This window comes from Enhydra lutris, unplaced genomic scaffold (genome assembly GCF_002288905.1).
Source record: "Enhydra lutris kenyoni isolate GAN:26980312 unplaced genomic scaffold, ASM228890v2 scaffoldscaffold56, whole genome shotgun sequence".
In the NCBI taxonomy this organism is placed as follows: Eukaryota; Metazoa; Chordata; class Mammalia; order Carnivora; family Mustelidae; genus Enhydra; species Enhydra lutris.
The window spans coordinates 2,634,175-2,658,831 of NW_019154140.1; the positions used below are offsets into that span (position 1 = coordinate 2,634,175).

General features: G+C 37.1%; 1 protein-coding gene across 1 annotated transcript in view; it reads right to left on the reverse strand.

Annotated features, from left to right (window-relative positions):
- Positions 1-24,657, reverse strand: part of LOC111157931 (ADAM metallopeptidase with thrombospondin type 1 motif 20) — a 181,166-nt gene that overhangs the window by 83,729 nt on the left and 72,780 nt on the right. Inside the window, exons 11-21 of the mRNA XM_022519672.1 lie at positions 23,593-23,697; positions 16,411-16,556; positions 15,035-15,216; positions 14,801-14,937; positions 12,406-12,523; positions 9,639-9,734; positions 8,498-8,664; positions 8,217-8,346; positions 2,257-2,383; positions 496-706; positions 193-357 (exon numbers count right to left, since the gene is read on the reverse strand). Coding sequence (XP_022375380.1) covers positions 193-357; positions 496-706; positions 2,257-2,383; positions 8,217-8,346; positions 8,498-8,664; positions 9,639-9,734; positions 12,406-12,523; positions 14,801-14,937; positions 15,035-15,216; positions 16,411-16,556; positions 23,593-23,697 — 1,584 coding nt within the window. The remainder of the gene's footprint in view (positions 1-192; positions 358-495; positions 707-2,256; positions 2,384-8,216; positions 8,347-8,497; positions 8,665-9,638; positions 9,735-12,405; positions 12,524-14,800; positions 14,938-15,034; positions 15,217-16,410; positions 16,557-23,592; positions 23,698-24,657) is intronic.

Genomic DNA, 24,657 nt, shown 5'->3' on the forward strand with positions numbered 1-24,657 from the left:
TAAACACCAATGTTATTGTTAGCCTGACAGCATAAACAATTGAAGAACAAACCGTTAATTTGTTATTGCCTTGATAATACAGTTATTTTACAAAGCAAGAACAAATTACTTTAGACTTCTTTAAAGCCTTAAGTTGCAAAGCTTTCCTATGAAATACTGTAACAGTTCTTAGCCTCATCTGTTCAATGTTACCTCACTCCACTCACTAGTAGCCCAACTGGGACAGGAAAATTCATTGCAACTCTCAGTTGTCACCCGCGGAAGCTCTTGGCATTCTCTGTTAACAAGACGGTGGCCAAAGTTATTTATACAGTAAGATTCTCGAGACCGCTCCCCTCCTCCACAACTCCTGGAACACTGAAATGATGAAAACAAAAACCAGTGGTGACAAATGAAAAAAAAAAAATAAGATTTTAACAAGAATATACTTTAGAGTAACAATTATTTAACAAAAAGGGGGGGCAACTTTTCTTAAGCAATACTGGTTATCTGTACCTGGGACCATTCTGAATAATGCCACCTTGTTAAGACACAGTCACCGTGGCAGGACTCTCGTGTGGCAGGTTTAAGTTGGTCACCACAATAGCGATCATCTACTGGAACAGTCTGTCCTTTATGAATGGAATACCGCATGCAGTGGACATCCAAGGACCTATATCCTTGACCACAATGGGATGAACATTCACTTTTGCCAATGATGTGCCACCTAGAAAAAAAAGATGCTATTACACTTAGGGATACCAACTCATGTGATTTAAAAAAAAAAAAAAAAAAAAAAAGGATTCAGAGAAATTCATGCATATGATTTAATTTTGAAAATTCTGTTAGAATTCATTGACAAGCCACTTGAAAATACTTGATGTATCATCCAATAAAAAATTCTGACATAAGCCCAAACTTTCATTTTTATAGATGAGAAAATGATGCCCAGAGCTGTGTGTCCACATGATATAATGCTTGACTTCTGTTAGAAATCGTTTTCCCCCAAAATAAAATTCAACTTGTTCTCCGAATATATAAAAATGGAGGCGGTCTGGTTAAAGCCAGAGATGGGAAGGCAGCACTACACCTCACGACTTCACTCTGGCATCTGGTGGTGTTTTTGGAGGTATCCAAGGAACCCCAAGCTTTCCCAAAAGCCTTTAAAAACAACTGGTTTAGATCAAGATTACCTAATACTCAGCGGCAGATTTAAGACTGAATATATCTGAATCACAATCAGGTAGTGTCTCTCTCTATACAACCACACTAAAGTATTTCATCATCAGGAAATATCTGGGAATCTGATTGTATCAGTAAGACCAAGTTTTAAAAGTTGGCAAACTAGGTTTTTGTAAAGCATATCACATTTTTTTCTTGTAATCTATTTTTAGACATCTTTTCAGAGAAAACTTTATTTTTTCTGCAAGTAAAAATCTGCTAGTTTTAGCCAAATTATCCCGATTGTAGTGTAGCAATCTATTAGAAGACACGAGTGCAACAGTATAACAGAGCATAGAATTCAAAGTTCGTTTCAATTTCAATTCCCAACAGCATCTGGAGGATTTTACTGTGCTTCACTCCACAGCAATAAGTGGATGTGACTTATTCAAGCAGCTCTTCCACTATGCCTTCAAACAACAACATAAAAATATAAAAATGATCTTCCCTGCTGAATGAGAGGTTCTGGCCATCCCTGAATTTTAATGATCACCCGCTAGAGAGGGTTGTTCTTAGCTTTGCTCTACGACCAATTCCCGCCCCCTGACACGACCCCCACCAAAAGACAGGAAATTTAAAAGCAATAGTTCCCTGCACCAGAATCTAGGATGTTTCTTAATGTAATGGACAAAATATGGCTAAGATTGAGAAGCCAATCTACTGATTCTTTAATCCTCAAACTTCAAAAATTTATTGGTTCATAAGTTCAAAGGGAATTACACAATTATTCTACAAAATTTACTGTTTCAGATCTTTAAACCATGGATTTTAAGATTAGAGTTTACCCATGTATTTTACAGATTTGTTTCCTTACACAAAATTTTGAGGCCTATATACTAGTATTCATTAAATATTATAAAAAAAAATTTTAAGTCAGTTGCCAAGTTTCACAATAAATTAGTGAGCCTGAAATTTTATACTGGCAGGGACACAGGACAGACATTAATTACATGTCCAATCTGAGCAGGACTAGATGCTTTATATCTTATCTCACTTACTGATTTTGACCTGGTTACCTTATACTTACACTGGTTACATGATACGTTTTTCTTTTACCTTAATTCACAGTCTGTATTGCACTTTTCAGTCACAAACAATGGAAGTGGTAGGTGGTCACATCTTTGATCAGACGCTATCATGTGATCACTCTTCCTAATGCAGGTAATTTTTCTTCTGTGAAGACCTTGGCCAAAGTCAAATGAAAATTAAAAGAAGATTCTTTAAGTAGATGTTCTAGAATTATTTAATTCTGCTAATAGCCTAAGGATTCAGCTAAGAAAGTAAAAACATTCCAACACAGGATACAGGATACTACTAGCATATTCATTTAGTCAGGAATGACTGTCTGGAATAAGCAACAGGCATCCTGAGAGACTGAGGAGTCTGCTTAGTAAAGAGACTTAGGGAGGGCAGGCCGGATAGCGAATAGAAAGAAATTCATGAGAGCTGCCTGGAGTAGTTAGTGGAGAACTGAGTGGTCGGGGTTGGCACTGATGCTATGTAGTTCATTATTTGTTCCTTGTTATTTGCTTCCCTTTTCCCCATAATAGGAGTGCATCTCTCCACTTGCTACAATGTTACTAGAACTTCCCCTGAAGGGAATATACTTCCCTGTTCTTTGACTCTGGGCTTATGCCAACCAAGTGCAAAAGGGTGTGCCTCTTTCCACATCTAAGCAGAAGCCCTAAAAGCCCCTATAAACTTCTGTCCCCCTCACCTTCCCTTTCCCTCATCTCTAAAACAGCCTTTCCCAGAAGAGGTTGATCTTTTAGCCTGGAATCATGAATGGAAAAGACCCAGAGTAAAAAGATAATTGGTGGTCAGGTTTGAGGGGGCAGGGCGGGGAAGGGATTTTTTAGGGCAATGAAAGTATTCTGCTTGATACTGTAATAGTAGATATGTGCAATTACATATTTGTCAAAACCCACAGGATGTATAACACAAATGGTGAATCCTAAGGTAAACTATGGACTGTAGTTAATAATGCAACAAATGTAACAAATGTGCCTCACTCATTCAAGATGTTAAAAGGGAAACAGGAGGGGAGGGTGAAGGAGAGAATGTGTGAATTTTCTCTACCTTCTGCTCAGTTTTTCTATAAACCCAAAATTACTCTAAAAAATACTCTTAAATTTTTTTTTAAATGACATGGATGCAGATATCAAGCTGATAACAGTCATAGCCAATTAGCAGCTAAAACATAGTAGGACCAGGAAATAAACCTTTGTCTTTCAAAGCTATTGAGATTTCCTGGTTGGCTGTATGCAGTATAACCACAGGGAAAGTAAAACTAAGAAGTGATTATAATGGGCCAGAGCAGACAGAACTTTCCACTTTCTGCAATGAGGAGACAGGAAAAAAATTTAAGCAGTCAGTAACATGATCAAGTTTCTGCTTCATCAAAGTTCAACTGTATACTTTCAGTTAGCTAAACATGAACGTGCATGTTTACCTTTGCTCCTTCCTAAATATCATCTGAAAAAAACATAAGGGATTTTGAAAAGGAATAAAACCTAAAAGAACAAAAAGAATAAAAAGGAAATGCAGTAGGCAAGAAAAGGAAATTTTGAATATGAAAAGTGGATGGAAATAGCTAACAGAGCCAAGGAAGTTGAAACATAAGCCTGCAGAGGAAACAAGTGAATAATAAACCATTCATGCCAAAGAACCCAAGAAAATCCCAGGGTTGAAAACACCAGGTTCAATGAGGAGATGAATGTGCAAAAGGAAGGCCTGAAAAAATGGATAATGGATTGAAAGGTATTTAAGAATAATAGACTTTTACCTTTCTAGTTGAGAACAGCACTATCCAATAGAATGTGAGCCATGTACATAATTTCACATTTTCTAGTAGTCATGTTAATAAACATAGGTGAAGTATTTCATTTAATATGTTTAACCTCAAGTATCATTTTAACCTATCAATATAAAAATTGATATTTTTTTCATTCCAAGTTCTCAAAATCCATTGTACATTCACATTTATACCACATTTCAATGGGCTAGCTATATTTGCTAGCAGCTACCATATTGGGCAGCAAATCTCTAGAGAAACTGAACTTGAAGGCACAGACACAGCTCAGGGAAGTTGGGGAAGCATGGTTCCAAAAATAGGAAAAGAAAAATTCTCCATACTGAATGATGAGAACCAGGCCTACTGGACTCTCTTTCCATTTCCTTCTGGCTCCTGGTTTTTATGGTTCCCAAGTCTCCCTGATGACCATTAGAAGATGAGAAGATTCCTCTCTTGAGAGGCTCCTTTAAACCCCAAAAGATCAACTGACAATGACGTGTGGGGCTTCTCCTCCAGTGATACATGAAAGGGCTGCTGAATGACCCAATTACTCTTTTTTTTTTTAATATTTTATTTATTTATTTGATAGACAGAGATCACAAGTAGGCAGAGAGGCAGGCAGGGAGAGAAGAGGAAGCAGGCTCCCCGCAGAGCAGAGAGCCCGATGTGGGGCTTGAACCCAGGATGCTGGGATCATGACCTGAGCTGAAGGCAGAGGCTTTAACCCACTCAGCCACCCAGGCGCCCCCAATTACTCTTTAATGGGGTCCTACCTGACTTGTCTGACCAACACAGAACTTTCAATCAGCATTTTAGGCTTAAATATAAACAAACAGCCAAGGATCAGCAGACATTTCAGGAACTTCACTAACACAACACGAGACCAAAATAAAAACAAAACAGAACTAAAATGAAGCAGATTATATCAGAAGAAAATTTAAAGACTATGATTAATACTGTCATAGACACAGATTTTACGCATCTATGAAACAAAAGCAAGATGCCAGGAGTAAAAATGTTAATGTGAAGTCAGAAATTAGCAAATAGTGATCAGTCCAGGAGGCTGAATGTCTAAAACATACAAATTTCAGAAAGATGTAAGAGAAAGTTCAATGTGAGGAAATTACTAAAGAAATCATATAGTGAAATTTCTCAAGTCAAAGAATCTGTTTCCAAATTTGAATGGCGTCCTAATGACCTAGGAAAATAGATGAAAGACACACCAATATCAAGGCAAATTGTCCTGAAATTTCACACCACTGGAATTAAAGACAGGAGCTACAAAACTTCCACAATGAAAAGTGTCACGTGGAAACACAGGAAACCAGAAAACAAGACTTTCAACCCTCTAAAGCATAATAATCTAACTTAGAATTTATTACAAACTACTGATCAAATGTGAGAATAGAATAATGCCATTTTCGGATACGATAGGTCTCAAAAAACTACTTTTCTTTCTCAGGAATATCCTGAGGGATATAGTTCACCAGTGCGGGAAATGAAAAGAGGAATTCATGGGATTTAAAAAACAGGGAACCCAATACAGAAGAGAATCCCCAGAACAATAATGAAGGGGAAGTTCAAGATGACAGTCATGTAAAAGGACTAAAAGCAACAAAACCAAACTAGAGCAAGAGAAAAGAGGGTCATATTAACAGTAGACTGATAAAAAAGTAAAGGAAATTTGAAACCAATAGATAATGTGCTTGAAATATTATGATAAAATTTATAGTTCTCACAAAGTTGGGGAACTCATGGGGTACCTAGGTGGCTCAGTCTGTTAAGCATCTGCCTTTGGCTTAGGTCATGATCCCAGGGTGCAGGGAGCCTTTCCCTCCCTCTCTCTCTCTGCTTGTGCTCTCTGTTGCTATTGCTGTCTCTCCCTCTCTCAAATAAATAAAATCTTAAAAAACAGTAACAACAAAGTTTGGGAACTCATTACATTCAGTACACAGAATAACAAAACTGAGGGAATTTTATTTTTTATTTTTTTTAGAGAGAGAGAGAGAGAGAGAGAACATGTGCATGCACACAGGATGGGGAAGGGTAGAGGGAAAGAGAATTTTTAGCTGGCTTCATGCCCAGAGCAGAGCCTGATTTGGAGCTCGATCTCACGACCCATGAGATCATGACCTGTGCTGAAATCAAGATTGGGACACTTAACCAACTGAGCCACCCAGGTGCTTCTGAGGGAATTTCCTTCTAGAGCAACTAAAAAGTTACACACAAAGAGGGAGTATACTATGTGGCAACTGACCTAATAGTTTTTTCCCCCTCCAGCCTAGAATTGTTTAAGACATCTCTTCCTGGTTCAGCCTCCCAAACCATCTCATCAGGTCTTATCCAAACTTCTATTTGGAGCTTGCTCTTCTTTACTTGGCGTGTTCCCCACATTTTCACATGTTCCTTCACTCACCTGATGTTTGGATTTGTTCTCAGCTCCCCACATCCAATGCCACAGACCCACAGTGTACCCACTCAGGGCTGGAACACTGCTCCCTGCTCCCCAAATCTCTAGGGTCATTCTGCCAAATGAATTTCTCCTCTATTACCAAAGCTTTGCTCCTCCTTCTTCCGGCGTTTATGGGTCCGTCTTGCACCACCTAGGGCAGCCTCCCTCCAGAGACACCATCCCAATGAAAACATCTGTTGCCATGCAATCATTCTGAGCACCACTATCCCAACATCGCAGGATCAAGCCTGTGTTGTTTTCTGAATGGGGCACCACAACTTCTTTGTGACCTTGGGGTAAGTTTGTTAGTCTGTCCCTCATATTCCCATCATGCATGGTCACTGCCTCTGGCTATCCACCTTACCTCAGCTCATTTCCATTCGGTCCTGAATCCCCTCTCCTCTGGACCACTGCTCCCTTAATTCCCAAAACTTTTCTCCAGTCCCCCTGAGAACTACTTTCCATTGCACCAAACTTCTGTAGCTTCAGATTCAGTATATCTTAGTACCCCCTCTTCTGTGGTCTCAGTTACCTGCATCAGCCAAGGTCCAGAAAATGATCCACTCCCTAATGTACGTCTGAAGGTCAACAGAGCCTACAGCCTATCACCGTCACAAAGCCTACTGAATTCACCACACTTCATCTCACCCTGTGGGCATCTTATCAGCTCACATCCTCACTCGAAGGGTGAGGACAGGACAACAAACAGAGAGAGACCACACTCACAGACCTTTAAGTACAGGTGACCCTTTGACAATATGGGTTTGAACTGTGCAGGTCCACTCACAGATGGTTTTCTGATAAATAAACTACAGTACCATAGATGTATTTTGTCTTCTGATTTTAGTATTTTTGTCCTTGAGCTTGCTTTACTGTAGAACGACAGCACTGAATACATATAACGTAGAAAATATGTATTAACTGCTTATTATTGGTAAGGCTTCTAGTGAACAGTAGGCTATTGGTAGTTAAGTTCTTGGGGAATTTAAAGTTTATGCAATTTTTTTTAAAGATTTATTTATTTATTTGAGTGAGTGAGCGAGTGAGAGTGCATGAGCAGGGGGAGGTGCAGAGAGAGAGTGAGAGCGAGAGAAAAGCAGATTCCCTGCTGAGCAGGGAGCCTGACATGGGGCTCGATCCCAGGACTCCGGGATCATGACCTGAGCCAAACACAGACACTTAACCGACTGAGCCACTCAGGCATCCCCATATGTGAAATTTTTTAACTGCATGGGGTGGTTGGTACTCCTAACTCCTGTATTGTTCAAGAATCAGCTGTATATGGTTATAATTGTTTGATTTTATTATCAGTTATTGTTAATCTCTTCCTGTGCCTAATTTATAATCATAATACACATGTATAGGAAAAAACACAGTACATATGAGGTTCGATAGCATCCACAGCTTCAGACAACTACTGGGGGTCTTAGAATGTATCCCCTGCCAATAAGACAGGGGATGGGGTGTACAGATTTTAAGTAAGAGAAACTTCTTCCAACTGCAAGAAAGAATGAGAAAAAAAAAAGCAGTAACTGAGAATGTTGGAAAAGGGAGAGAATAATGAGATTGTTAAGTATCAGAAACAATGAAAGGGGGGAAAGTAGAAGAAAAGGGTAGGAAATCTTTGTATATTGGTGTGGTGATGTATGTGTGTGTGTGCGTGTGTGTAGACAGTTGGGGGACTCCATAGGCAGACACCCCCAAAAGTACTCCAAATTATACCAACACACAGAGACCAACTTCAGTCTCTTTTACTTAATACCAGTGTACCTTGACACATCTTGGTACAATCTTGCCATGGTCCATATGCATCCCATGTGAATAGGTCGCTCTTCTCTTCCACAGGGATACTGAAGGAATATCGTACATCAGGGTTGTATAAATTACCCACACATAAAACCTCAATAGAAATACATAAGAGCATACAATTAATTCATAGAAAGATATTCTTGAAAGACATCATTTTTATGATTAACAAATGCAAAGCCCTGAACCATCAGTTTACGAATAGGATTAAAACTAGGTCTTATTAATGACTCCTGAGAATTTACCTGCAAAACAACTTCTTCCTCCAGCCGATCAGTACTATTAATTCTTTCAACTGAGCTGTTTGAACCACTGTATTCAAAAATAGCTCCTTGTATGTTGATTTCTTTTTTTGACATACTTACAACAAAATTCCCATTCAAAAGAAAATTCCCTTGAGTATCAGATAATGCTGTAAAAGAATAGTACTCGTGAAATAATAAAACAGTACAATCAACAATACGAAAAGTACTTTAACTTTTAAAATGCAAATCTTTTCTGAAATTAAAGTAAATGTAAATTATTTTTGAGGAAATAAACTGTATTTTACTATAATGTGTGATCTAATCCATATGAAGGGAAACTACAGCATATCACCTAAAGATATTAAATCTACCCTATACTTTTCTGAGAATGTCATCTTTCAAGAGGGCTGCAGCTTCAGGAGGAACAGATAGGAAGAGGAAAAACCTAAGTCACAGACCCAGAAGACACATCAGCTAAATCAGTCCTGGTCATTGATGGTGAGGAAATAACCACCAGCCAGACGGCTGCAATATTCCATTTTTGCTTCTCTTGGAAAAAATATACAAAGCTACAAAATTCTAGGGGTCAATATTCTAAGGAGCCATGCAATGACCATTCTAGTCTTCATATAAATGTCTGGATCTTTTTCATGGAGAGACACTCTGTCATTATTGACATACCCTGAATGACTGCTTTCCAGAATTTCCCAGACAGAAGGAAAGGTTTGTAAAGCATTCTTTTCATCTTTGGGCCTACGTGAAGTTTTTTTAAGGCTAAACGCTAATTTCTGAAAATAAACATAATGAAGCCTATACCTTAGAAGTCTATAATTAATTTTAGATAAAAAGAATTTTATTCTAAGTATGCATGCAACGTTAACTGAATATAACCTTTGGTTATTTAAAACACTCTTATGAGGAAAAACCAAATTTTCAGAATTTTGTTTAGTATTTTTAAAAGAAGATCCAGCATATAACTCAAGAGGAAACATGTACAGGAAGTCAGAGGACTTAAGCTCAGTATGAACTGAACTGCATGTTTGTTCAAGGGGCTCTTGTTGCCGTCTAAGAATTTACATCAACCACAGACCTCCATGAAATTGCCCGAATCACACATTGGTCATTTACTAGAAATGTTTACCAAGGTAATTGTCATCTTCTGGTTTTCCAGAATAGCTGTGCTGAAGAATATCAATGTTTGTTGCTCCTGGGGGAATCTTGACAACAACATTATAACCTGCAACAATATAATTTTATACATGTTAACTTTCATAAGCTGATGGCCCAGAGACTGTTATGGCTGAATGACTGAATAGCACAGACTTAATTTCATTTTATCTTTGAAAAATGATAGTGTTCACTCTTTTTGCGTCAATGAATTACACAATTACTAAGGATTGAAGGAAAAAATAGTTGTCTTAAAATACACAGTTTGGGGGCACCTGGGTGGCTCAGTGGGTTAAAGCCTCTGCCTTCGGCTCAGGTCATGGTCCCAGGGTCCTGGGATTGAGCCCCGTATCGGGCTCTCTGCTCAGCGGGGAGCCTGCTTCCCCCTCTCTCTCTGCCTGCCTCTCTGCCTACTTGTGATCTCTTTCTGTCAAATAAAAACTGAAATCTTAAAAAAAAAAAAGAAGAAAAATACACAGTTTGGGATCCTTAAGGTACAACCATTTTGTCTTCTAAAATTCTAGAACAGAATTGAGACAGAGTGAATATTATAGTTCCCAAGATGTTTAGAACACATTCATTTTTTAAATTTTACACTAATACTTTTAGATTGTATACTTCCCACTGGGGGAAAAAAGAGAGGATTTCAAATATTATTCACCAATCCTGAAGATATCAAAATAGTTGGTCATTGTGCTATGTTTACACAGAGAGTCAGTGAACAGCAAAATAATGAAAGTAACATTTTTTTAAGCTTTTAGTTTCCAGGGAAAGCAGGATTCCTATAGCTATCCCAAACTTTTACACTACTTTCAAAAGTCTACTAACAAATTATCATGAGAAAAGTTAAGCATTTATGGGAAGGAAATGAAAACAATATTTCTATTTTATGAGACCAAATTCAACACTTGCAGTGCTCAGAAGATGAGAAAATACTTCATATTAAAAAAAAGAACGTTTTCCCTACACTACACTCATTACATAGTTTTCCAAATACTCTGATTTTTCAAGTCCACAATTTTGGTCTAGTGAGTATTCTAAGTTGTTCCCTTTCCTTATTAGTTTTTCCTTCTATTTAATACATGAGTAAAAGGAGTTGCATGAGTTTTTCTTGTACACTAACTTTGATAAATATGGAATGAAATTAGAAGGAAGTTATAAAAAAGATTAAATTTGTACCTTTGATGTGAGATTACCTTGCATGTTTTTAGAGTGCTTTATATCCATTTAAGGCATCAACATTTTGAATATAAAGTGATACATGGTCTACTGATTCTGACTACACTATATGCATATTGGTTTTAAGTCATCAGTCTACAAGAATTTTATGATTTTTTTCACAATAAAATATTCCTACTACGTCCTATTTATGTCATCTCACTTAAGGTTTTTGAAGAAAGCAATTGCTAGACATTACAAATGTAAAAGACAAAGGCTACCACCAGGGGGCAGAAATGTGACAAATGCTACATACAAATGAGTTCACTATCTTTTCCATTTGCAAACTGATTAATTCATACTACAATTTTGGCAAGGTTATATATTTGATCCTAACTTGGCACATGTGACTTCAAATAGAAAAAAAATGTTTTCCAGTGACTAGAGCCCAAACTTTGATACATATGCCACTGGTTTTAACAAGGGATCAAATGTGTATGGCTCCCATGAAATAATGAATCCTAACTACAAAAATAATGTCATGGCTAGCAACTAAGATTCATAAGCATCACCAGAGTATAAGATGTACTATACTTTTGATACAGATTAAAATATAAATTTTGTGTTTTAAATTATACAGCTTTAATGGAAGCAATTCACACTAACTTAACTGTGTTCAAACTAAAAAATACATTTTTCATTTTGCAAGGAAACTTCTAAAGGACTACATTTGTTTACCATACAAAGCATAAGGTTTTCCTAGAAAAGTCTCAGAAAATATCCACTATGTTCTCATAAAATTTTTTTTTAAATTTAAATTTTATTTTTTATAAACATATATTTTTATCCCCAGGGGTACAGGTCTGTGAATCGCCAGGTTTACACACTTCACAGCACTCACCATAGCACATACCCTCCCCAATGTCCATAACCCCACCCCCCCAACCCCCCTCCCCCCATCAACCCTCAGTTATTCTCATAAAATTTTTAAAGAAAAATGAAATCATGGCCAAATATCAGTTATATATATAATCCAGATACTTCCTGAAAAACCAAACATAGTAATCCCAAATCAACACTTAAATTAATGGTTTCTTCACCTTTAATCATTTTTAATATATCAATAAGAAACACAGCAGATAAGACAGCTTATAGAAAAAAGTGGTTTAAGTGATGAAAAGTAATTGAAAGCAAGTTTCCTGAAAAAATTATAAGCATTATATTTCAGATTACAGGAACATCAATAAAGACACTATTAATTGGGGGACTATTCAAACATCATTATTAAATAGCACTGGATTTACTCTAATAAACGCACCTACTGTATTTTCAAGAATCAGATTTGCCTTGAGCAGATGAACTCATTAATTCAAGGATACATCTTGTATAATTTTTTATATTTAGGAATACAAAATATTTTGTTTTTTATATTTATGATTTTTATATGTAGGAAAGTTTTACTAATCATTTTGAACTAAGGGTACAGAGAAGGCAAAGCAATAAAAACCATTATTATGCCTTCATTATATACTCCATTATGATATCAAAAAGAAGGGAAAATTGAAAACAAATACACAGCTTACCATAATGAGCACTATTGAAGACACCTGCCATTGTCCTGCATGAAGAATTATCCCCACCACACACTCCACATTTGTCTCTCTTTGCCTTAGAGTTTAACACATGATCACAGCCAGCTTGCTTCAAAATAACAATGATGATAATCAGTATTATAAAAGTGACTAATTATAAGTATGATGCTTTGACAAACTTTTCACAAATATTCTTTCGATTAATGGGAGCTTTGGTACAACAGGATTTTTCAGAATATCTACTGGTTTTGTTGTACATGAACATTTTCACACACCTTCTCATCACACGGCTGAAAAAAGTGTTCTGCTAAGGGTTATCCATATACCCTCCTGTATCAAAACCACATGGGATGGCATTTAAAAAGGCAGATTCCCAGATTTTCTGAATTAAAAATCCTTAGAGGAAAAACTAGGAATCTGAGACAACTGGGAGGCTCAGGCTTAACCTTCGGTCATGATCCCGGAGTCCTGGAATCGAGCCCCAGTTCAGCTCCCTGCTCAGTGGGGAGTCTGCTTCTCCCGCTCCTCCCCTGCTCTCTCACTTGTGTTCTTTCTCAAAGAAAATCTTTAAAAAAAAAAACAAAAAAACCAAAAAGCTAGGAATCTGCATTGTAACAAACATGGACAACAATTCCTATGTCCACTATTTAAGCCATTCTTTAAAGAATTGTAATTCAAAGAGACAAAAAGTATGATTAGGTAAATATCACATTTAAAATAACTTCCAAAAGATGTCTTTCATGATTTTGTAACTCATGATCTTAGAACTCTGGGAATAAACGGAGTCCATTTGGAAATTTATTTCTCCAAAACTAATAAACAGCCTAGTAAGTTGTGTTTATGTTAAGAATGAATAATTGGATAAAGGTTGACAGGGAACTGTTTGGTTCAGGGGTTTAAAAGAACAAGTGCAGTTCTCCATGCAGATATACTGCAGTAACTCTTAGTTCTTTAGAATACTTCTCTAAAGTTTCATGATCAGGCGAGAAACTTTCATAAACCTCATTCTTTTATACACAAGGCAAATATTTCCAAAATGAATTTTAAGCAGATGTTTTCCGAAAGTAATAGGCATCTATAAGTTCAGATAATCATTGTTTTTCATTGTGTAGGATTCTGTGCTGTTAATTTAGATGAAACTTTAATTTTTCAGGCCACTGAGTCCCCTTTTTTAGTCTCTGGTTCCCTTTGAATACCTCATTGACCTTTGAATGCAAAGCATTTCATCATCAGATAGATGCTCAAGAGAAAATTGGTACCTTAACCCAAGAAATTAGTTCATAATATTACATTCATATTCTTTATACGGAATTCATTATCCTAGTTCTCAAACTCACCATAGTTAAGAACACCTGCAGTGTGTGTGCTTTAATTCCAGGTATCATCCGCTTCTCACCTAGAATCTGAAGCGGCTGACCTATCTCTGATTCTCTCCTAACCCAGTATATTCTGAAGATTCTAACATGCAGATCAAATCACATCTCTTACTCAACTCCAAATCCTTCTAGGGACCTCCAGGACTTCAGAAAAAAGGTGCATTTAACAACTAGTCCCTATGTCCAACCAGTCCATGAGCATTCTCTGAACCATTTACACATTTCCCCACAGAACACTCCTTCCTCACTATCCCTATGCCACCTTGCTGATGACCCCATAGCCCTGCATTTGAATTGTTCATGGGTCTATCTCCCTGACAAATCTGTGACCATCTTGGAGTTTTTGCCTCTGCTGCAGTCTTTCATCCAGGAGACTGGAACAGTAGCCAACATTTCAGTAGGTGCTCAATAAAGGTCTGAATATGCTCAGGAAGTAAAAGACAAGGATGAAAAGAGGGAGGAAGGAGGGGTGCCTGGGTGGCACAGTCAGTTAAGCACCTGACTCTTGGTTTCAGCTCAGGTCATGACCTCAGGTCATGAGATGGAGCCCAACATCAGATTCCACATGGCATTTGCTTAGGTTTCTCTCTTCCTCTCCCTACCCCCTCTCGAATAAATAGATGTTATTTTAAAAAAGAGAGAGGGAGAAAGAAAGAAAAGAGGAAAGGGGTAATATCATCACTAACCAACAGGGAGAGGTCACCAGGGAAGGTCATATTTGAAGTAGCCAAAGGACTTTACAACCCTGTGTCCTAATATTTTCTTTTTAAGAAGCTGATTCTCTGTATGCAAAACAAAATCAAGAAATTTATTTTAATGTTTCATGAATCACTCTTGATGACAGAGAGCTGCCTAGTAACAAGGTCTCCTGACCATATTCCTACCGAAAGGGTGACAGCCCCCAAGGGTGCCGCACTGGAATTCACAGGCATGGATTCTGAGGTAACAGAAGTAATACGTGGTTAGAGAAAGAATATTCTGACAGGCATGTTAAACACAAGTTTACTTACCCTACAGAGTCCTTGAACACAGATGTCATTAGTTTCGGTCCCACAAGGAGTACCATCAGCAACCCTATCCTTCAACTGGTAGAAGTTAGTGGTTCCGGCAACCCGACAATAGAGTTTACAGCGATCTTTTATGGCAACTGTAAGAAAAGGTTCAATTTGGGGTGTACAGTAAGACAGCTGTGTGTTCCTAGGTCTCAAGAAATTTTTCCATCAAAAAATATTCTAACTACTTACTCCCACTGTATTTTGGAAGCCACCTCACATTAGGGGAAAGACCATTGATGTTGAAATGTTTACCATCAAAATCAGAGCACTGCTTCTCTCGAAAGTCTTGCTTGCCTTTTGGACATGAATCAGTGTTACATGATCGAAATTTCATCCTGCGGCCCACACAGTACTTTCCTCCGTTTCTTGGCCTAGTCAAATTCATTACATTTTAAAGCACATCAGTACAACATTTTTTCTGCCGTTTACTTCTAAAACTGTTCCATTCTGTCCCAGGATCCGGAAAACCACCTATGTCCCATTGATACTTTTTGTTTAACAGAAGTACGTTACATGGTTCTTAAGCAATTTAATGGCTAATAAACTGTAAAAATACTCAATTTAATAATAATAAAAAATTTAATAATAATAAACTGTAAAAATACTGTGGCCTGCAGGGCAGCAATGATAACTTATTCATTACTTGGTTAACTCACAGGGAACTAATGATGGGATTTTTGTTTCAAAATGTCAAATTAGGGTTTGTTCATTTGGGGAGGTTAAAAAAAAACCAAAAACCTAGTGAACCACAGATGATGAAGATGATACCATGTTAAAGAAATATAAAGACATCTTTGTTGTATATATACCACTTATCACTCACTTCAAAGACTTTCGTGGTATTAATTTCTATCCACCCATCTCTTTATTTCAACTTATGCTGGAAAATAAAAACTCTTCTTGTTGGTATTTTTTAAATATAAAGACTTCAAGCATAATTTAGATGATCTGAAATTCAAATGAACTGTATCATTTCAGAGTGTGTCCTGTCTGGACATTAAAAATTCTTTATGGCCTACCAATTTATATATCATAACAATAGACACATGTCAAAAGCTTATGGAATCCTACATTCTTTGTGCTTCAGTACTTAGTCAAGTTAAACACATTGATGCATCTATAACATGAGGAGCAGAGAAAGAAACAATGATATGTCAAATTACATAAAACAGTAAAAAATGGGTAATGAAAATATGTTTTTTTATGCAGAAGAGCCAAGACACATTTAACGGAGCCAGGAATTCCAATGGAAACACAGTAAATGCAAAAATGCCATCACAATACTGTCATCTTTACAACTCTTTCTCAAATTTACACTAAATAAGATTTTAAAAAAAGAAAATGATCCTATCTTAATTCAGATTCTAAAGATGAAGCTAGCTAATATTTTTTTTTTCAAGGATTGAATCTACTGAGATAAGGTAACATGGCTTAACGAATTCCAGAAGTTTTGTAAGTCTCAGAAACTTACAGACTGACCTCCAGTTTAGAAGTGAATGAAACTGATGTTTACTTTCTGGTGCCTTGAGATAATCTTAATTTACAGTGACATAAAAAAGACATACTCGGGGCGATTACAGAGCCTGGTTGTGCTCTTGATTCCACCTCCACATGTTCTTGAACAAGAGCTGTATGGTCCCCAAGGTCCCCATTCACCGTCTACAGGACGTGTTTCCATTTCTTTGTTGACGCACAGCCCATGGTGGCAATGCTTTAAAAACAAAAACAAAAACATAAAATGATTTGTACGTACCCAGTTAGAATATTGGTAATTAGAATAACATAAATATCCATAAAGAAAATATATACAACTGAAAGCACAATATTAACCCAGAAATGTGATTCCTTTTGACCCTCTTATAAATATTTTCTGAATATTTGCTAAGTAACTGTAAAAAGATTTGTGGAATCAAGAAAGAACAGGAAATTTCCTTGCCTTTGAGATTTTGAGTCCCATTGGCAGAGGGAAGACCTGCTGTATGAGGAAAGTGTAGTAAAATGAAAATTTAAGTGAATAAATAATACAATATACATCTGTGATTCTGGTTTGCTATCCAAAGATATAGATCACTCTCCCACTCTTTTAGCTACTTTTTTATTTCATCTCATCCAAATTCTCAATGATCACTTTCATATATCCATATCAAGAAAATGGAAATGTACAAAAGAATCTGCTCACAATCTCCTGGTACTCCTGCTAACAGCACCTGTGCTCAGTACTCAGCCATCCCACCTGTTAGGATTCATGAAAAGTCAAGGATCCTAGGGAAAGTCAATTCCTCTACCTGTGCACATAATCCCAACCCCTCTCTGCTCAATACAGCACTACTACAACAATTCTCCGATCTTTCCTACATCATCACTGTTTCAGTCTCCACTAGATCAAAACTAACAAGCAGTGGTCCATGCACTGTTGCCCGTCATTGCAAGGAATATAGAAGCTGAAAGTTAGCACTTAGAAATGTTCATAGGATTTGACAGTAATTCCATGTTTATCAAAATTAATGTATTTTTTAAAAGATTTTATTTATTTATTTATTTGACAGAGAGAGAGAGAGAGAGAGAGAGATCACAGAGAGGCAGGCAGAGAGACAAGGGAAGGCAGGCTCCCCGCCCAGCAGAGAGCCCGATGCGGGGCTCGATCCCAGGCCCCTGAGATCATGACCTGAGCCGAAGGCAGAGGCCCAACCCACTGAGCCACCCCCACGCCCCTATCAAAATTAATTTAAAAGTTGGCTTATATTTGTTCTCATGGTGACAAAATACACAACATAAAATGTACCATCTTAACTGTTTTTAAGTGTCCTGTTCAGGGGCATTAAAATGAATTCACACATTGTTGTCCAACCATCACCACTATCCATCCACATAACTTTTCATCTTCTCCAACTGAAACTCTATACCCTTGAAACAATTAACTCCCCATTCTCCCCTCCCCTCGCCCCCAGCCCCTGGCAACCACCATTCTACATTCTGTTTGTATGCATTGGACTACTCTAAATATCTAATTAAAATCATGCATCATATGGGGCACCTGGGTGGTTCAGTTGTTAAGTGTCTGCCTTCGGCTCAGGTCATAACCCCAGGGTCCTGGGACCAAGCCCCGCATCGGACTCTCTGCTCGGCAGAGAGCCTGCTTCTTCCTCTGCCACGCTTGTGTTCCCTTTTTGCTGTGTCTCTCTCTGTCAAATAAATATATAAAATCTTAAAAAAAAATAAAATCATGTATCATTTGTCTTTTTTGGGCTTATTTCCCTTAGCATACAGCATACTGTCCTTAAAGTTCATCCATGCTGTAGCATATGTCAAAATTCCCTTCTTTTTAAGGCTGAATAATATTTCATTGTATGTGTAGATCATGTTTTGTTTATTCATCCATCCACGGATGGCCACTTGGGTGTCTCCCACCGCCTGGCTACTGTGAGTAATGCGGATATGAACAGGAGTGTGCAGAGATCTCTTCAAGACTCTGTTTTTGAGTGTGCCAACCCAACTTAGATGTAACCTGGGAACTATGTGTATAGCAACATGCCATATCTTGTTCTTTGCCTTTACTTCCTAGTAAAGTATGTGTTGGCAACCATGATATGGTGCAAGGATTGGCAGACATTTTCTGTAGAAGGCCATATAGTAAATACCTTAACCTTAAGGCTACATGTGCTGTCACTTTTTTTTACAACCTGTTAAAAATGTAAAAAATTATTCTTAGCTCATGGGCCATTGAAAAACAGACTTGGCCAGATTTAGCTTATAGACCGAAGTTTGTGGACCCCCGATACAGTGGTTAAAAGCATGGACTCTGAAAGTGTACTTGCTAGGCTCAGGTCCCAGTTCTATTGCACATTAGCTGTGTGGCCTGGGACAAATCCTTTAACATTTGTTCATTTCTTTTTTGCAAAATGATGACACTGCCATTACACTACCACATGGAGTTCTAGTAAGGACTAGGGAAGTTAATAAATACAAAGTACTAAACCACTGCATACAGTGCTGCAAGTGTTAGCTGTTATAGGACTTGCAACAGATTTGTTGGAGCTTTGCAGACTTTTGATTACCTACTCCACTGTTCTTCACTCTATGCCGGTAGAAGATTCAGGAAATGAATGATGATTGGTCTGACCTAATTTTTTTCCAGCTTATTGAGGCATAATTGACAGACAAAATTATAAAATATTTAAAATGTATAATGTGATGATTTAAGTATACACTGTAAAAGGATTCCCCCATCAAGTTAATTAACGCAACTATCACCTCACAAATTTATCAGCCACACCCCGCCTTTTTGGTGAGAATGTTTATGTTCCACTCTCAGCAAATTTCAGTTATATAATACGCTGTTATTAACTCTAGTTAACCAGTAATACATTAGATCCTCATGGTCTCACCTAATTTTGAAAAATGTATCCTGATTAATGATTAATTTGCAATAAGCATCTGACCCAGCTCTGGCCAGTGAGAAGAAACTCTGAAGAATATTCAGTGAGGTATGGGAAAATAGGATTCCCCAGAGGCTAACAAATATTTGATTTTTTTTTTTAAAAAAGCCCTTTGATTTTGCTGGATATTTTTATGTCTGGATGTGATATCTGATAGTAGATTTTGATCCTAAGGTAATATCTGAAGATGGCAGAACACAAAGCTGGAAAGAGGTTGGGTCAGCAGTGTCTTTTGGGTAGGTGAATCAACCAACCCTAGAGCTTCTTTATAGGAGAAAAATTTTTTCTAATTAAACTAGTTGAGTTGGGATTTTCTGAAAATGGTTTAACAAACTTACAGGTATACCTTTTTGAAGAGTTATTAATTCAGAAATACTAACATTCATTAGCCTCCAGAGAGGACATGTTGTGAGAAACTGATTCAGGGGTGGCTGTTTTTCAGTAAATCTCCATATAGTGAGCCTAACCATTAGAAAAACCTATTTGTTTTTACATTATATGAAATGAGTGTCTAATTCATTGAGCTTTCTTTGCATCTATATGAGAAAAGCACTTAGAAAATCATTATCTCATGTATACCTTATATTTAAAATATGTGAAATAAACATTAAGTTAAATTGAAAAAAAAATATTCTTTGGGATATACAGCCAAACGTGGTACTGCTGGATCAGATAATTCTATTTTTAATTTAAAGATCTGCCACACTGTTTTCCATAGAAAAATTTGGCTTACATTTTGAATATCTTTTTTCATTTTGTTTTTCTAGTCATTGTTGACATTTTATAAAGGTATCAGTTTAAATTATTAGAGATTTGAAAAAAAGACTGGTCCTTTACTAGAGATAATTTGCGAAGTACTCCACTAGATCATTCTCAATATACAAACATACTTATTTCCCCTCTTTATTTTTAAAATATTTAGAGAGAGAGCATATGCACAAACACGGGGAGGAGCAGAGGGAGAGAAATCCTCAGACTCCCCAGTAAGCACAGAAGTAGTGCGGGTTCTATCCCAGGACCCTGAGATCATGACCTGATTTGAAATCAAGAGTAGGATGCTCAACCAACTGAGCCACCTAAGTGCTCCTATCTCCGTTTTTTAAAAACAAAACTCTTAGATCTCACTTTTCTCACTAGCTACTGTCCTGTTTCTCCTTGAAAGAGCTGTCTGTACCCATTGTCTAATGCTCAATGTCCATGCTCTCATGGTCCCACCCTCCATCTATCTGCTCTTGCGTACATCACCAATGACCAGTTCTTAGTCTTCTTCCTTGATTTAGCAGTATCATTCTTCCCCCAACTCCTTGGTTTCTAGGGCTCCAATTAATGCTAGAACGTCCTAGGCTCAGATGATGGTCCTTTATTCTTCCCTATCAACAATCACTCCCAGCCCAGGTCCCTTTCCTGAGTTCCAGACTCATACATAAGCTGCTTATGCATCTTCATATGTCTAACAAACATTGTCTAACAAACATTGTGGACATTAATACCAAAAACCAAATTGCTGACCCCTCAAAATTCTGCTGAGTTGATTTGATTAAGCTAAAAACAGTCATCCTACCTCTAACGGTTCACATTTAATATGTTAGTAAGTGATCTAGTTCATTCAAAAACAAACCGACTGACTTTCCCAACTCCGGTGTAAGCCATCATCTTCTCTCATCTCTATCACTGCCATACCTCTCTAAGTAGATCTGCTTCCAACTCGCCCCCTATAGTTTAGTCTCAACAGTTATCAGAGCTTTTATTTCAACTTTTATTTAAAAAATTAACTCATTAGGTGACTCGTCTGCTCAAGTCCTTCAATTATTTCACTTTGAATAAATGCAAAGTTCTCACACTGGCTCACAACGCCCTACATGATACTCCTTCACTTACTTCCTACACATCTCTTTTCATCCCAGCCACAATGTCTTTCCTTGCTCTTCCTTGAACACTCCACCAGTACCCCAGGATTTAGGAGCTTACGTGGTGCCTTTGCCTGGAGCTCACTCCATAATATCCTCCTTAGCTACTCTCTCATTTTCTTTACGACAGCTCATTAGGCAACTTCCAGTAAGATCTACTCTGACCACTATGTTTTAAATTACAATCTGCCCTCTCCTACCACAAAACTTCCTTTTCTTGTTCTATTTTTCTTGTTCACGGCACTTATCAGTAGTATTATATTGTTTATGATACTGTAGTCTCCCCCTAAAATGTAAGCTCCACGAAGGCAGGATTCTTTCTCTTTTGTTCACGGATATATCCTCATCACTTAGAATAGTGTCTGACATATAGTGGGCCGTTGATAAGTGTTTGTTGAATGAATGAATCCAAAATAAATAAATAATAAATAAATAAATAATAAAACCAAGTTTATTAGCAGAAAAAATCCTTTGTGCTCTCCATTAGAACAAATCATTCAAAATGAGAAAGTCATATTAAAAGTGAAAAGAAAAATCCCAGAATAGAATGTACTATGTGCATGTAAATTCTGGGGGCACCTCCAGAAACATTTCAAATAATCCCTGAGCACAATTTCTGATAAGTCCACAAATGAAAAGGATATAATGTTATATTGTTCACCATGTACTAAATTAAGTCAGTGTCAGGTAAATTTCATCGTATTTTCATGCAAATGGATTTACTACCACTTTCAGGTATTTAAAAGATAGTCTTACCCGTAACACAGTCACGAAATAAAGGGACTAAAAGAGAGTGTTAAGGCAAAAGAAAAAAATAGGAATTTAAAATTTCTCTTGACTAAAAGGCCCATTGAATACTGAAAATGGCTAATGCATAGGAACTCACTATTTTCAATTGTAATATATTTTATTTAACTCAGTACATCTATTATTTCAACATGTAACTAATACAAAAAGCTAATGAAATATTTTATGTTCTTTTCTGGGAGTGCTAAGTCTTCAAAATTCAGGAGCTCACTATTTTCAATTAAAAAAAATGAATTTATATCTATCATGATCCCCACATGTTTTTGCCCCAAGTGCCATTTCTGCTTTTAACCTACACAAGCTTTAAAGAAGGTCCCAGTATCTCAACACATTTACCTTGAATTCCAACAAATCCAAGCTCTTCAAACCACCTCACTGGGGAATTATTCAAATGGCTAGTGAGCCAATGAAAAGTTGCTCAAGATTGACAATAATCAGGATAATGCAAACTAAAACCACAACGATATTCCATTTTGCACCTAAAATGGCTATTACTATGTTAAAAGATTAACAATATCAAAAATTGTCAAGAAATGCAGAGCACCTGGAACTTTCATACATTGACTGCGAGATGTATAAAATGATACACATATTAAAAATCAAACTCTAAAATTCAGTTGTAGCTCCCAGCTATGAACAGAAGTCCACTAGAATTCTGGCCCTAAAATAATTCGGGTGCTCAACCATTTCAGAGTACTTCAGCTACAGCAAAAATTGCTGAAGTTCCAAATACAACTTCACTATTCAATTAATTTGTGATGTAAGCTATATTCACGGAAAACACACGCACTTTGATGGAACGCATGAGAGACAAGGGCAGTAGCTGGCACAAATGTTTCAATTAACAGCTGGTGAAGCACAAGGTCAGCTAGGGAACCCAACTCAAGTTTCTACCTGTGAAGCTAACGAAGGAGGCAGCACTAGCCACCCCATTCCCAAGCCAGGGGCTCCATTTGTGCTAAGGTAGCTGAGAAGGTGTGAACAGACTAAAACTTATTCAGTGCAGACAAACTGGCTACCAAGGCCACGGGAACTTGTCTTCATCCTGAAGCACCAAGTACAACCTGACTTCATCCTTACACGTTTATAGTGGCAAACCCTATCACTCAGCAGATTTAGATTAATTCATGCTGATGCTAGAATGGTGAAAATGTAGGATGTTCAGGCAATTTTAGGGGTACGTTTTAAGACAATGACAACCAATAAATATCTGAAGAAGCCACTTAAAACTATCAATTATACTTAATTGAATTTTATGGGCAAAAATGTATACAATGGTAACATCCTTGAATTTGGGGAAATTGATGAAATGTTAGGACCTTTATGTCTACCCTTCTTGTTAACAAGTCTATAATATACTTAGATAACTATCCATGTAGTTACCTATATAACTTAAACATTTACCTGCTAGATCGTGGAAAAAAAGGTAAAATCAAAAATTTAATTCACTTGACTGTGTACTACATCAAACCAACACAGCAACATTGATTCACTAGCAGAGCAAAAGCTGATGAACAGTGAAGAGCGTTGAAATGCAGAGCAATTCTTATCCTTGGGTAATCTCCTAATACAAGACTCACCCTTGGGGAAAACCTACCATCCCAGGACCACAGTTTGTCCCATCTGCCAGTGGCATGTGCTGAGTGCGACAGCCTTTGTGAACTCCTTCTGCACTCGTGCACCAGAGACGTCTGCATTGCTTCTGCACAGTAACAGAAAGCAGACAAGAGTAAAAGAACACTACGACCACAGAACTGATTTAGTGCAATGCACTGGTTTATACATTCATCTTACATATTTCATAGTTTCCTGTCAGAGCTAAAAATAATCGGCAAAAAAAAAAAAAAAAATCTTTAGAGGTAAATTAACGACTAGAACGTAAACACATAAAATGGCAATGTTTCATTTTTAAGACTTTTTAGATTTTCATCATACACTGAACAATGGGAGAGAGAAATTAGAGTGGAAATATTCACAATTATGGGAGACATTTTTTCTCTTTGCAAGACATTTTTCTAAAGGACTTTTTGTTGTTAAATGTTATTCACAAGGAGTTTCCAAAAGCCTCTTTTGATACGATGATAGAATGTATGAATAATGTGCATAGAAATACTGTATAATGTATACTGGTTTCCTACTTTGTGAATATAATGCATACTTTCAGCTTTTGAACAAAGGGTTCTCAAGTTTTCACAAGAAACAAACTCCACAGAGGTTCACAGGAGCTATACCCAAGATAATTCTCTTCTTCTTTCTGAATTTAAATTCAAAGTTTATTTAGTGTGTAAGTCAGGTAAAAAAGAAATGTATCTTTAACAAAAAAATCAAGTTAAATCTTCCCTCCTCCATACTGGATATTTAAGAGCCTAGCAACATTTTTTATTTTAAGTTTAAGATTTTAAAAACAATATTACTATGTGGAATGTGCTTTGTCTATCTCTGCACTCACTGTTTTGTTACTTTCATTCATTCATTCATTCATTCATTGAGCATTTAGTTTGTGACACCTAGTTTGTGGCAAATCCTGAATTAAACCCTGGGGATACATATTTCAGTGAGCGAATGAGGCTGCACTCCTGGTCCAATGACCTCATGACCTAGGAGTGTATCTAACTTATGAAAAATCCTCAAAGTTATAAAGTAATAAGAGTTTAGTGATAAC